General features: G+C 37.5%; 1 protein-coding gene across 5 annotated transcripts in view; it reads right to left on the bottom strand.

Moving 5' to 3' along the window:
* Positions 1-16,187, bottom strand: part of ZNF407 (zinc finger protein 407) — a 422,744-nt gene that overhangs the window by 147,432 nt on the left and 259,125 nt on the right. For all 5 annotated transcript variants that reach the window (XM_073213232.1, XM_073213230.1, XM_073213233.1 and 2 more), the window contains 2 exons: positions 15,162-15,245; positions 7,028-7,148 (listed from right to left, as the gene is read on the bottom strand). In XM_073213232.1, coding sequence (XP_073069333.1) covers positions 7,028-7,148; positions 15,162-15,245 — 205 coding nt within the window. The remainder of the gene's footprint in view (positions 1-7,027; positions 7,149-15,161; positions 15,246-16,187) is intronic.

Here is a 16,187-nt window from a genome sequence, read left to right as displayed (position 1 = left end):
GGTCACTCTGTGTTCAAAATGGCTCTTCTAATTAACCTGTGATCTCAATGTCTATTTCAGCGACATCAACAAACAAAATAACTTACTTGTACTGATAAACAAAGTGAACTGTCTTATTTTTTGTTGTTGTTTTAAAGATATATGAACCAATCTTTAATTTTTAAAGGATATATGAACCAATCTGTAATTTTTAATGCTATGGAATCTATTTGTTTTCAAGCCTGTGGATTTTTTTTTTTGAACTTAAACACATTTTGTTAAGATGAAAATTCACTAACTAACAGCCTGATGTAAACACTTACGTGGTATCAGCACAACCTGAACCGAAATTGTACAGAAAGTGTAAGTGCTCGGGTGTTACAGGGCAGGGAAGGAAGGTAAAGCAAGACACACTATATAGAAAAGTGACATTCATAAACATTATAGAAAATTCAAACCAAATCAAAGCTGTAATGAGAACCAACGAGATTAAAAAATCATTAATGAAATGGTTAGAGAAAATTAGGAGGTTATTGATTTAGAAAGAATTTGGTTTCTGCTAAAACAGAAATATTAGGAAGAAAAAAATATTTACATACAGTATAACATTTATAACTCATTATAAAAACCTGAAAAGAAGATACAATTATGTCATTTTGTTAGGAAGCCCTCAAAAAAAATCCCAGCTAAGCTTAACAGAAACATACACTCCATGTAAAAAAAATAGTGCAACTCCATAAAGTACCATCTTGACACATGCTAAGGGAATCTTCCTAGGCACATCTGCACTTGCCAATGACCGAGCATGGTCTCACGAATCAGCCCCCGATACCGACATCTACCTGTGGCCAACTGAACTGTGGGACGGGAGCGGGCAGCGAGGGCCGATTCACCAGGAGCAAGCACTACATACATCATGCAGCACACACATTTGCCTTCCTGAAGAAACTGATCACTATTTGAAGAAAGCCTTGGGATCATCATTAATTAACCTAACAGAAGTTTCGGAAAGTTGGGCTTTGAGCTAGCCTTTCAGCCTCATACATTTGTTGTTTATTCCATTAACCGGTTAGCAGTTAAAATAGAGGAATAGAGAGACATAAGGGATGAGATCAATGAAATAATGAAATACTACTGCCTGGTACTCCAAGTGGCAAAAATTAAAGTTTGCCTTTTAGCTTACCTTTTCTTTTGGCGAGAACCTTTAAGTTTTACTCTTAGCTAATTTCAATTACACAATCCAGTATTACCAACTGCAGTCACCAGGTTCCACATTAGTCCTCAGACCTTACTCATCTTACAGCTCAAAGTTTGGGTCCTTTTACCAGTCTCTACCAATCCCGCATCCCCAGCCCCCGGAAATCACTTTTCTACTGCTTCTATGAATTTGGTTTTTTTTTTTGTTTTTTTTTTAGATTGCACATATAAGTGAGATTGTGCAGTATTGGTCTTTGACTGGTTTATTTTCACGGACAAAAAAATAGGTTTGATTTGAAGTCTGTGTTCGTTTTATTGTGTAAAGTCTGTTTTCTCTCGGTATATATGATGTTCCACCACAAAGACCAACACCTATTGTTTCCTCTGTCATTATTTAGTGCAAACCTAAGCTTATTCTAGCCGTTGCTTCTCCTGATACAACCTATGAACCTGCACAGGAAGCCAAAGGAAAACTAAACTCTCTGAAGAGATAATCCACAAGGAGAAAATTATCCCCTGTGGGGCTGGTCTCCCTAACTCAGGGTGCTGCTGAGACAGACGGAAAACAACACGACGAATCCCACCGCACACTGGTCTCCTCACGCCCACTGCCTGAGAAGGTTTGTCTTATTTAATTATGTGCAACAAACATAAAATGTTTATATAGCATAATTATATACAATGCATAATATTATCTAATTTCTAAAAAAAAGTTTCATACCTGAGTCTCTATAGAAAATATGTCTGAGAAATGAACACAAACTTTATGGGGAAATAAAGAATTATTGTAATGACTGTCATTACATCTTCAAACTACCCTGAAAATGCTTCCAGCAACAGGCAAAGACAGAGGTCACCTTCAAGTATTTGTTGACAAAAACTTTCTAGACTGCACAAACACACAAACACACGTACGCATCGGACAGTTGTGACAAACAGCGAGTTCTGCTTACCCCAGTCACAAGAGAAAAGTTACCAAATTTGATGATAAGAAACATTAAACCAAGTATGTAAATAAGTAATAAAAGTGGAGATTAGGGGTTATCACAAAAAGCACATCTCATGGGCCCCAGGGCCAGCTTCCCAGGCTCGCCCACAGCGCCCAGCCCTCCTCCCACCTGGGTTAAATGTTACCTCAAGAATCCTAGCCTCCGCCTCGCCCAACATCTTGAAATCAAAGCCTAACGTGTTAGTGGCTTCTATGGGACACACTGGCCAAGAGCTATGCCAACCAAGGCACGTGAAGAAATCAAAGTGTACTTCCTACAAATTTAGCAAAATCAATGGAGTGAATCTTTCAAAGAGGCAGGAATCATATTCATCTGCTCTTTGATACATCACGTTTCTTTTTGAGGCCGTAATTTCAAGTAATTAAAAAAGGCATAAAAATAGTGAGTAAAGCGAAGTAGAAGAGTTAAAAAAATGTTTTTAAGTATTGTTAGTACAAAGGCAGTTAGGCAATGGAGGAAAGATTTGGCCAGAAGCAGTCTTAAGACACTAAAATTACCTGACGATCAGTAATAGGGACACAATAAGTAAATGCTCAGTTTTCCAGAATTTGGCTTGAAATTTTAGTTTTAACTTACTAAATGACTAAAGTGTATTATAGGATTATCCTTAATATTTTTAACACTGTAGGTAGTATTTTGTGTTACTTTTCATGACCTATCAGTAGCTCACTGATTAATATGCATTTGTTGTATTTCTCCCAAAAATCCTAAATATAACATGAAAGCCAATGAGAAAGTTAAGTTTCACTTAAGCAAACCCACTCCCAGCCACCTACTCCTCTGTGAGAGCCAGTGGCACTGGTGAGACAGAATGCAGTTTGATATTATTAAATTCTGTGGAGAAATAAGGATTTACATTGTTAGAAAAGGTACTTACTATAACACATAAAAGACGTTACTTCTCTCCTTAATATAAAAGTGGCAGTTACCAAAGGGAAATAACAATATAGAAAAATGTTAGATTATTTCCATTTTAATGTAGAAACAAATCTAAAGAATTTGCTGCATAAATAATTTGGTAGGACAGTGTGCTATGAATCTAAATTTATCCTTTGAAATTATAATGAATAATAATAGTGAAAAAGTTTTAGAATAATGATGGAATATACTGATTTGTAATGGATTAGACTTTAAGATATTTTAGACAGTAAAAGCGTAGGAAAGGGGTACATGTTTACATCTAAATAGAATGAGATGTCATTGCCTAAATTAATAATGCAAACTTGAAAAATAGCCCTAGGTTCAAAAGACCAATTATAAAATTCTTTTGTAAACAAATCTTTATTCACATTTTTCATGAATAATTATAACTACTAGTATTTCTCCATTAATGTTCGATTTATAAAATGAAAGACATATTTTCAAATGAAATTTAAATAATACTTCTGTTTCTAATGATGTTAACTTACCTACAAATGAGTGTTAATAATGACAAAGATAAGGATACTCTACAGGAGTAATTTTTATCTATGTTCAGCAAATAAAAATCTAAATGGGAGAAAAGTTATTTATATATTTTAAGCAATAAAATTATGGACAGATACCAATAAGACAAATATAATCGTATCTTCTTAGGAATTACATAATCATCTTAGATTTTTGTTCTATGGAAATCATACATACTAAAATGTATTTATCCTCTGAAAGAAGATATTTTCCTTGTTGTTATGAGATAGGTATGTTTAAGCACTATGTTCTTCTCAGGCTATGCAACAAAAACAGTAATTTTGAACTTACTTATCTGCTCATTTTTAAATCTTCTGCTCACCTAGACAATAAAAGTATCTGTTGTAAATTCCATGTTATATTCACAGTCCCTAACTTCAGTATTCATATATTTTCAAGGTTTTGTACTTCTGATGAAGGTTAACATGTCTTTTGTTCACTGGTGAAAGCAGAAATAACCACAGGTACACAATGATAAAACTGTCACACAAGCAGAAAATGTCCAAACTTTACTTTCAATAATCATCAGATAATTAAGAAGTTTTAAATAAAGATAAAATCCCCTTTTATCAAGGACTTCAGGCATTTCAAAAGGAAACTGGTAGATATCACCAGATTTAAATGCCCTGAGTAGAAACTCATAGGACAGTGACAATATTCTTAGAAAACGTGTCCTTTCACTGTGGGGCCTGGCAGAGGCGTCACACGGATGGGATCTAGCTAGCTCTGTGTCTTTCTACAAGGAAGTGATGCTATTCCGGGGAGATATGCTGAACAGGGGACAAGCAACACAACCTCAACCTCAGCAAAAGTATAATACAATTTCAAACCAAGGAAACCTGAAATATTTTTAAATATGTTTATGCATACAAAGACCTAAGAGTCTTCCAAAATACATTGCTGATCAGTGATACATAATTTAAATCCCAACCTTGGTAGTAATACTACTAAAACTTAAATTCTACTTCTAGGAATTTCTTCCAAAAAAAATCATGAATATGCACAAAAATTTAGGTATAAACCTTTTCAGAGTAAAAACTTGAAAATGGCCTAGATAACTAAAACTTTAATAATGTGATCGTTTACTGATCTAACTTGAGGCCATGTAAGTCTTAAAACTGTATTGCACGTGATTAGTTTTCAAACTCAAAAATAATTTCTGCAATTACCCAACAATTGATTGTGAATTTCATATGTATTCACCAATTTCAAAAACAAAAAAAAAATCCATCATGGCATGTATTATAAATAAATCTCCCCCTGAAGATCTTCAGGGCATTAAGACAGCTGCAGGACCTCACTGAACAGTATCTTGAGTTTATATGATGCAGTAAAACCTACAGCCGCGTACAGCGCTAGCCTCAGGGGAAGGCACATAGGCCGGAGGACAACTGCGCGCCGGCTGAGGAGGTCCAGTGCGCTCATCTAGCAAACAATGATCCTGTAAGGGTGGTACCCTCATCACCCACACTTTACAAATAAGGAAACGGCAACACCATGGGGGAGATGATTGCAACAAGCACCGGCCGGCTCCTTTGCAGGGCCCAGCTCCTGACTTCACCCCCTGCCCGGTGCCCGCAACCAGGACGAAGACGTGACCTGGACACTGAGGCTAGTCCAACAGCAACTGTTATAATAAGTCCTCCATTCGAAAAGTTACTGTTTATTGAAACAATCTTATTTGATTTTTTTAATGTTACAGACAGATATTACAGCTTTTGACTATGAAGTCTACTTAAAAATGGTAGATACCACTTTAATCTGTTATAAATGGGGTCTGTATATGATCTTATTTGATTTTTCAGTTCTGCTACTTAAAAACAAGTTTGAAAACCAGTTATGTGAAATTAATTAAACAAAAAGGTGGTTACAATATGTTAAGTGTGAAACAAAAACTAAATTTATAATGAAGGAAACAAAGAAAGCCCCAATACAACAACTCAGACCCTTAGGCACAGAGCACAGACGGAGAGGATATAATCCTAGCAGCTAAGAGGGATAACTATGGGAAATTTTCATAATTTCCTAATTGCTTTTTCTGTGTGTTTTACAGGGAAAGCAACTACATAGTATTACTTCTTTAATAGTATTACCTCTTTAATAAGGAGAAAGAACATGCAATAATGTTTATTTTTTAAGGAACTCATATTATCAGCACCTTAAAATTTCTATGTCTACTTCTAATTGGATCACCATTTTACCAAATTTCCAAGAAATACCAATCTAGTGTTAAGCAAAGACAGAACTCATAAAATGTTGAATGGATGAATAATTAATGAATGAAATATATCCGTAATATCGCTGTACTGTTAGATGACCTTTAACATAAAACTTAATACAATAATGAGGATAATAATAGAGATTATGGCAATATATTTACCGAATGCATGGCTACATCCACAGGAATACAAATGCCTTTTTTAAATGAAGGCTTCAGGTTTAAGGTATGCGTTCTGATATTTAACAAAAGCAGGCCGCGCCGACCACCTCAGTGCTTCCGCTTCATCATACACACAACAGGGCTCGCGAGACCCTCGGCTCCGGGGCGAAGAAGGCTCTCGCGCTCTGATTCGGGCTCCTCAGCCCGCCTCACGGGGCCTTGCGGATGCCAGCGGCGGCCTGCGCGCCAGGGCGACTCACCAGCCCCCGCGCGGGCCCTGCTCCCACGGGCGCCGGGCGCAGCTCGGCCTGGCCGCAGCCCGCACCCATGCTGCCCGCTGCACGTATGCTGGCATACGGTGAAACAGGACTCCTTACGCGTGCCTGCATGGGTCTCACAGTGCTCTGCACCTGCTGTGCTCGGACACCGCGCTGCGCAGTACCCCCTGCGACCTCGTAGAACACGCGCCTGTGACACCTCCACATCCTGTAAGCCTTGACTGAAATGCTTTCTCCTGCGGGAGGGCTTCACTGTGGCTGAGCTTGTTCCTTCTCTGCGCACTCTCCTGGCCATTTTGTTTACCCAGTGAAATCTGTATTATAATTATTTGTGAGTATTACAAGTCACCAACTGTGTTATAATATCATTAAAGACAGGAAATGTTTCCTCCATAGTTTCCATTGCCTAAGTGAGTACTTCACTCATAGCAGATGACCAATGTGTTGAATGACTAACTGGAATGGCTCCTTACTTTGGCAAATAAATAAATAAATAAAAGAAATTCAGGTGTACCAAAGGGTTAAAAGGCCTAAATGTTAAGATGATAAAAAATGGGAAAGAACTTTGCAATTTTAAAAGCAGTCACTAAAATTAGTTGGTGAAACAAACTCCCAACATAGTAAGTGAATCATGCTTTAAATTGTGCTAACTCACGTTGATCAGAAAAACTATACTTTCGTGGTGACCCACAGTGGTGCCCTGCATGGTCCTTCCTCGCTCAGCACCAAGTCATTACCTGTAGTCACACCAGGGGCACCTGTAGGGCTTTTCTCCAGTGTGTACCCGCTTGTGCCGAGTCAGATGGGACTGCGTCGTGGAAGCAAAGTTACACTCATCACATTTGAAAGGTTTTTCTCCTGTAATATACCAAGAAGGGTTGCACATGAATAATCATAAAAATGGGTAATGAAGGGCAAAACCTGCTATTGACAATAATAAAGAAACTTAGATCCATGAAATTTTAAGAACATAGTTCAACAGACTACACATAATTAGGACATTTTGGAGTATTTGTTCTCAGAGTGAGAAAGGGAGAAGATACCATTGATTTTTATTTCTGTATTGGAATAGAAGCAAGACATACATTTTTTTCTTATATTATATTCATTTCAAGTATACAGCACAGTGATTTAAAAATTATCAGTATTGTTAAATCCTCACCCCAACTAGCGTAGTTACTACCTGTCAACACAGGAAGACGTTACAGAACCACTGGTTTACTCTCCATGCTGCCCTACCAACCCCATGACCAACTTAGATCATGAGAAGCAAGGTTGTACTTCAAGTGTAACTGACACAAACAGGAATCTGAATTACAGCTTTGGTTTTGCTCTGTATTTGGAGTTATTTAACAAGCTGTTAAATTAGAACCTTTATAAAAATCTCCATGAGGTTAAAACCAAGGAAAAGCATACAAAAGAATATGCCTTGTACAGTTTAAAAGTTATTAAGATCTTAAAGTTAAATATGAAGAAAATAAAATAAAGCTATAAATTGATACAAATTAAAACCTTAGAAATAAAGAGAAATTACAGTTCATGAAGTTGAATAACAGGCACAGAGACCTCAAAGAAACATTTAAAATAATATTTAATAGCACTTTAAATTTTCACCCCCCTGTGTAGATCTAACAGACCCATGGACATAGACATTTACCACGAGCTGCACACACTCAGGGCTGGTCCTTTGACTGACACCTTTCTCTCCTTTAATCACCTTTCCTTCACACATACATTCAAAGAAATCATCAAGTCTTACCAATTTACATGTCTACACTGGCTAGAGGACACTTCAAACATGGCAACTTAAACTACTGTAAATTAAAATTAAAGAAACCGACGCTGTATTCACCTCTTGAAAAAAATGTTTAAGTCTGCACGGAGTAACTGGGAATGTGAATCTAATTTTAGAAGTGTGAAGTTTATCAAATCTAAATATAGATGATGGATTTCAGATGAAAACTTAGCCTCTGAATTGAGATGTGGTAGTAGTGTAAAGTACTCAACAAATTTCAAAATCCTAGAGCAAAAATAAGAATAAAGTACCAGTAATGATGTTATACTGATTTCATGTTTAAAATGATATTATCTTGGATGTTTTTGGTTCAATTCATCTATTTAAAAGAATTTCAACTGTTGCTTTCACCTGTTTTTAACACATGGTTGCCAGGAAACTTAAGATGACATGTGTAGCTCACGTAACTATTGCACCGTGACAAGCTAGAGAAAACATCGTCACCTCTTCCCCCCCAAAACAGTTACAATACGCAGTACCACTCTTCTCAACAATTTTCCTGAGAAATTTTACATATAGGAGGCAGGTTAATTTTGCATATGTTCAATAATTCTAATTGTTACTTATTTCCAATGTTCTTGTAATCATTTTATAAGTATAGTAACTTACGGAGAAAATGACGGATGAAATATCTCAGTTTAACATTAAATCAGTTCAGCTAGCAACAAAATTCCATCTGTCCTGAAAATGAGAATGTTTAGAAACCTGCCCTACATTCTCCAAGCCTGTTTACATGGCCTTACCAGCAACTGCAATAACATCGTACTGAATGCACACGCCTGTCATCTGATGGTGTTTTATCCAGCACTGCAGCCCAGGCTAGCAGTTAGGAGAAGCCAGATGGACTTCAACACCAAACCAGGTTTTGCCATATTTCATTCCCCACATGCTAAGCCCCTGAGCAAGATCAGAAGGGTAATGCCACGCAACGAGCAGGGTAACTGCAGGGATTCAGGGCTACAAAGCACTTGCGAAGTACTTACAGCAGGGTCCTCGACAACCAGATGCGTTGGCACTACTATGGCAGGGCTGCCTAGACGCTGGTCCCGCAGACCCCTCTCCCACAGGGGTGCGAGAGGAGGCTCACAAATGGTTCTCATCCAGACCTCATACAGTGACAGACAAGCCTGGAGCAAACCCAGAATACTAATGGCTTCATATTATGATTTTAACATAAAGTTATCATTCAACAGATCCTACAAGGAAATATCTGATTAATCCTTGTTAAAAGAAGACCATATACAAAGCAGAGAAAAAATCTTGGAGTTGAGAAGGATTTTTGATTCTTTCAGTCATTTGTCCTTTTAAGATAAATCCCACCTACAATACCTCAACCAGTGGTCACCTGGGTAAGCTTGAATAACTCTTTGTTCTCAGTTTCTTAAATTGCTATAATCAACTCAATTGTACTAAGTTGACTTTTACAAAAACTCACTTTAATATTAATGGCAGGTTTTGCTTTTACATGAGACAATATGTGATCTTCATATTGCATAAGGCTACAGAAAGTAGCTCAATCTCTTAAAATTTGATACAGGAATATTCCAGGTCATGGAAATGTTTATAAACATTCACACAGCATATCTAGAAACTTGCACATTCATTATAGGAACTGAACTGTTCATTAAATTCAATGAAGAGTATTTTAATGGCACACCAAAGTCAGAGGGCAGCTTCACACGGAAAACAGAAGCACAAAGTAACACCCATCTGTATAAAAACACACACATATTACTATTTCACTAACTTCACTTATCTATCTAAACTGACCATGCCAGGCAGAATGAAACTACCACCACAATCCAGATAGCGAACATAATCATTCCCAAAGGTTTCCTTGGACCCCTTTCTCTCCCCTGTTCATTCCATTCCCAAGCAAACATGCACCTGTTCTACCACTATATATTATCATTAGCATTTTCCAGAAACTTAAACTGGATATGGCATATACTGTCTTTTGTCTGGTCTCTTCCTCTCAGCATTATTTCATGACTCATTCATGTTGCTGCAGGTATAAGTATATCATTCATCTCTAATGCTGAGTCGTGCAGCAGTATCCCATCACATTGAACGCACAGTTGTTTTGCTCGTCAGTTCATCCACTGAAGGACATTTGAGTTGTTTTCCTTTCGGGATACTGCAAATAAAGCTACTATGAACCTTCATGTATAAGTCTTTGCTTAGACATCTATTTCTTTTTCTCTTGGGTAAGCTATCTAGGAGTTGGATGGCTGGGCCATACAGTGGGTACATACTAATTTTGTATGAACTGCCAAACTGTTTTCCAAAGTGGTTCAGCCATTCTACACCCCTGTCAGCTGTACATGAGAGTTCCTGTTGCTCCCTACCATCACCAGCTCACGCGGTCAGTACTTCACGTTTGTGTTTCTCTGATGATGCTGACGACTGTTTCATAAACTTGTTTGCTATATACATTTATATTATTTGGTGAAGAGCCAGCTCAGAGCTCTCAAACCTTTCTTAATTGGTTGCTTGTTTTCTTATAATTGTGTTTTGAGAGCTCTTTACAAATACAAATTACAAATTTATAAATACAAATCCTTTGTAAGATTTGCCACTTATACATATTTTTCCGTCTGTAATGTCTTGCCATTTTCTTCTCAGTGACTTTCAAAGATAAGTGATTCACTTACAAAGTTTATAATTTTTCAAGTTAAGATACTTTTCATTTATAAATTAGGCTTTAAATGTGGAATCTAAGAAATCTTTGCTATTTGGTCGTCACAAAGATTTTTCTCCAAAACTTTCTTCTAAAATGCATATAGTTTTAAGTTTTCTATTTAGACTACAATCATTTTCAGTTAATTTTTGTATGGTCTGATACATAAATCCAAGTTCATTTTTCCCACACATGGATGGCCAACTGCTCCAGCCCATGTATTAAAAGATTGATCTGCCTTTGTTCCTTTGTCAGAAATTAATTGACCACATAGGTGTAGGTCTGTTCTGTGATCTCTTGTCCATTCCACTGATATATTTGTCTAACTTGATGCCAATACCAGAATGATATGATTACTGTAGCTTTATAGTAAGTCACGAAGCAAGGCAGCATAAGTCATTAGGTTGTTGATCTTTCTCAAAGTTGATGACTTTAGACCATTCCATTTCTATATGAATTTTAAAATCAGCTTGTCAATTTCTTTAAAAAAAAAAAAGCCTGATGGAATCTGACATGATCAATGTAAGAGGAAATGAAATCTTAACATTGAGTCTTCTGGTCTATGAATATGGTACATGACTCTATTTAGGTCTATTTTAAATTCTTTTGGCAGTATTTTGAAGTTTCCACTGTAGAGGTTTTACACATTCTTTGTTAGGTTTATCTCTAAATATTGTACTTTGGTCCAAAACAACTAATAAACATGCATAGATCTATACTGCTTCATTGGTCTCTCAATCTTTATGCCAATACAATACTCTTGTGATTATTGCACCTATTTAATAAGAGGTCAAGTTAGGTAGCAAATGTCTTTAACTTTTAATATAATGAATCTAAGTGGTCAATTTAAAGATTTTTTTCATCATGCAAATTCACAAATAAATTCTGAAGTCTGCTTATTCGATTCAACCTAAGTGTTTCGAAATGTGTTGGCATCGTGACTCACTGCTAACTTGCTTGATCTGACAGCCTTGGCAGCCATCTTTAGACCATCCACGTCCCATGGGTTTGGCAGGAATGTGGAGGGGGCGAAGGTGCCGTGGTCTCACTGTCTGAGTCAGTGGAATAAACTGAAAATCATCTAAGCTCTTCAGTTAATTTTCTTGGTTCAGAGGTTTAATATAAGCTCTTAAACATGGTAAATGTAGCTTATTTCATTTAAACTTTTATGGCATTTTTATGTGACATAATTTAAACTTAAAAATAACTCTTTTAAAGAATAATGTCATTTATGTTCTAATTCTAATAATTCAAATATTAAGCTAGCATTAAATTATAATAAACTGTAAGTCGCCATTTCATATTTACCTTGGCAATACTATAGATTAAATTATATAATATGAAGAAATTTTGAATTATATACAGGTTGACAGAGAAAAAATACAATGCTACCAAAATAAGCAACATAAAATACTACACTCTAACCACTAAGTAAAGGAAGGCTTGGTAGTTTCCAGTTCTTACTAGGGAAGCCTCCCTGTCACTTTATACAGATTGTAGTTTAATTGTATCTATACACAATTAACTTGTAACTCATTAATTTTGTTACATGTTCAACACTATTGTTTGAATATGTTGACATTTGTTTTATCCAGAAATGATCATTTCTTCAGGATATTTCAGGCAATTTCTTTAGGTAATTTCTTCAGGAAAACCCACTCCAGAAAGACAGAAGTAGTTTCTTGTTTGCCACTCTCAGCACAGATGCAAAAAAATGGCCTCAACTTCTAGATCATAAAATCTGAAAAAAAGGCTTATAAATTTTAAGTAAGAATTTCAGTTTGCTAACATTTGTTAATGCTCAAAATGAAACAGGTCCTACATGTACGTGGTAAGGAAATGGTTTGGATGGACGGCCGTGTTGACCTGGTGCCCTGGGAGCAGCCCTTCTGAGCCCGTTGTCACTGTAAAGCCAGAGGCGTGACGAGCTCTGTAAGATACTAACCCTCTTGCACAACGCTAGCAATGAGTCAAACACGCTACCTGTACACGTCCTATTCAAAAAAGCAGAACGCAAAAATTTCCTTTCCTGTTTTTCCCTTACATGACATAATAGTACCTAGAAGTTTAAACTGTGTTGCTCTTCATACTTTCCTTTACAAACAATAACTATTAAGGAATATTCTGCATCTTAGGCACCCTTGATGTAAAAATGGAAGCAAGTCAGAGGAGGAATACCAGGATGGCTGCGCACATAAAGCAGGGCCCTCTGTGTAGCAACAATGTGTCAGACAGACGGAACGTGGTTTCCGGAAACACTCCGCCTTCCTGCAGGCTGGTATTAACCCGGGTAAGATTCTACAACTCCACACCAGAATTTGCTCCTGTGCCCTTGAATCAAGGGTCCCTGACAGGTGATAAAAGTAAATCCTGGAATGGAAACTGTCTGTGTCAGCCTCCTGGACAGACTGTATTGCAGTGGGGAATTATTTACGCCATTTGGAGCACTTTTGATACCTGTCCCTTTCCAAGCTGACTGTAATTTGCGTGGGCACTGGTAAAAAGGTAAACCATGTCAAAGAGGAGTATCTCAGAGAAATACAGATTTCAAATGCACCACATGGTTCTGGCCTTGAGAAAAACGTGTGTGTGTTGCTTAAATATTATAAATCCAGTATAAAAGCTCAGGGCCTAGACTGAGTTGTACTAAGCTGTTTGGTTGAAGCAAACAGTCTTAGGAACTGACTTTGGTATTAAAGAATCATGTTTGATTTGTGCCACAGAGGCAGATAAATGCCAAAAAGACAGATGCCTCCGTCTGTGAGACATTGTCCTATATGGTATAAAGTTAATAGCAAAGTAATAAGGAGCCTCTGGACCTGACATAAAATATAAAGTTGTGCCTGTTCGATGCGGGCTTCATGATCGATCACCTGTAAACGCCTGTGATCACAGCAGCAGCCTCCCCACTGCGGCAGGAGAAGGAGCCTGGCCATGCTGGCCGAGGGGGCACACCAGGGGGTGACCCAAGGAGAAGATGACATTTGAATGGGAACAATTTGGACATCAATAAACTGAAAACATTGGGAATAAAAAAACCCACATGAACACACTTTACCATCCACATTTCCTACTTGTCCAAGCCGCCAAGGAGGACTGTCATCAATGGGCCGCTTTTGCCTCTTTTACACTTAATGTTTAAGTCACAGGATTAAAAAAAGTGTTCACAGGTTGCAACTATAAATTTAAAGTGGACTTTTATGTTTACAAAGTCATGTTTGCATTTCCCACTTACGTTAAACACTGGAAATTTCTCTTTGACTCAGTGATACGGAAATTTGAATCCTATAAACTCAAGATCTAAAAGCAATGGCTAGCATTAATTTTCACCGATCTTACAAAAAAAATACCGTAACAGTCATTAAAGCTACCTGTAGCTAACTGTTAAATATAACAAAGAATCAAAATGTACTATAAACAATATATATCTTAATTTCATGACATTTTGAGTGTAACTGCCAAATTCAACCACTCTTAGGGTATCTATAAAAAAATACCTCAAACATTTAGTTACAATTGTGTTATCACGATTTATCATCTAAACTAGATCATTTTCAAGAAAAAATGTGGTTCTGTTAATAATTAGAAGGGACAATGTCAAATATCACTGTCCCAGACACATGATTTAGAATTATTAAAATAATTACTTATAAGACCTATTACAGCATACCAAGTAAATGATCAATTTTAATAAATGTTTAAAGCTTTGCATCCTTAAGTATTCCTAACCAAGACATCTATTTTACTTGGTCGCATCAGCAAGGATGCACACCAGGAGAAAACCCTCTTCAGTGCACTCACCTGTTTACATTACCCTCTTTGTTGCCATCCATTCTCAACAGCAAAAAATAACTGAAACAGTAATGCCCTAAACCCACATCTATCCTTCCGACGCTCAGAGGTACTGCTGGCCAGAGGAGGCAGCGGCTGGGTCAGGCCAAGAGCCAGAGGGGAGGGGCGGGCAGCATTTAAGCAGGAGGGCAGCTGAGGAGAGAGCTGAGAAGGGCCAACGGGTGGGGGCAGACAGGAGCATCTGAGGGGAACACGGACTCCCCAATTTCTCCCACAATGACAGCAGCCAGGCAGAGTCTTGTTTCAGAGACAGGAGCCTGGTGTGCATGCTGTGGAGGCCAGACTCTTTATTCCCCCTACGTTCCATGGATTTACAGAGAACACCTGATCCATGAAACATGCTGGAGACCTACTTTTCAATACATGACAGTAGATGAATTCAGCTCTTATGTTATTCAAACGGAAATATCAGTAGACCCTCAAGTACACACATTTTACAGAAACTGCAAAGACAAGCAATCTAGGGCCCAGAATGGGTGCTGGGCGACTGGCCTTGACCTGCTCTGGCCAGAGGGGCAGACCGGGGCCGGGCAGCCATACTGACCTGTGTGCTGGCGGCGGTGTTTGGTGAGGGCGTGCCGTGTCCCACCGGCAAAGCCACAGAGGTCACACAGGAACGACTTCTCTCCTGTTGCAACAATAAACAGATGAGGGACTGTGGAGGTCACAGATCATTAAAACATATCTATCAAGGCTTTCAGGGTTACTAATTCCTCCAATCAAATGTTTCCATGTAAATATGTCAAATGGGAATGAAATTACCACTGCGGTTTATTGACTGTGATAAAATCTGAAAAGCACCACTGAACATAATTACATACTTGTCAGACCCATAAAAATTAGCTTTATTATCAATGGAATGGTTTTGTACAACTTCATTTCTGGTAGATGTCTTCCAGATGGGGCTGCTTTATGCACTTGAACAGTTTTTATGAATATCCTGATTTTTTACAATTCCCATACATCTGGCCTTTCTGAGCTGAGTAAAGATTGTTTGGAATAGTTAATATACAGTATATATGATTCTGCTTAAATAAAACATATTGGATTTCTAACAACTGAAGGATATTGAATTGGTTCTACCTGATTCTATCAGGGTTTTCTTTAATAACTTTCTACTTAATAATATGAATTAGATGGTTTCCTTGAACATATGGAGGATACCAAGTAACAGTAAAATCTGTACTGCTAAGTACCAATAGCAATTCAAGACTGTTTATGTTTCTCAAACTTTCATGGCATAGAAAAGGGAGTCTAGGGATTGCTAAAGAAATTGTGCAAGAACTCCTACCATTCGTCTTTAATGTAACTCTGGACTGGAAACCTCTGCAGCAATTAGAGACAGATTTGGCAGACTTAGTATTTGTTAAAAGTGTGTAAATGCTCATTTTTTTTTTTTTTAGCATTTTTACACAAGCTAACGTTTTGCCTTCCAGTTTATAAAAACAATCTATCTTCCTACTATAGCATATTTAGGCAATAAGTGCTGGCAAGCTAGGCAGCTTATCCCTTAAGGCTCCCAAAAAAGGGCAAAAGAGAATAAAAATGCTAACCTTGGAGAGATACAATG

This window comes from Manis javanica, chromosome 9 (assembly GCF_040802235.1).
Source record: "Manis javanica isolate MJ-LG chromosome 9, MJ_LKY, whole genome shotgun sequence".
In the NCBI taxonomy this organism is placed as follows: Eukaryota; Metazoa; Chordata; class Mammalia; order Pholidota; family Manidae; genus Manis; species Manis javanica.
The sequence above is the reverse complement of the archived record's forward strand: the minus strand, read 5'-3'. Positions and strand labels throughout refer to the sequence as shown.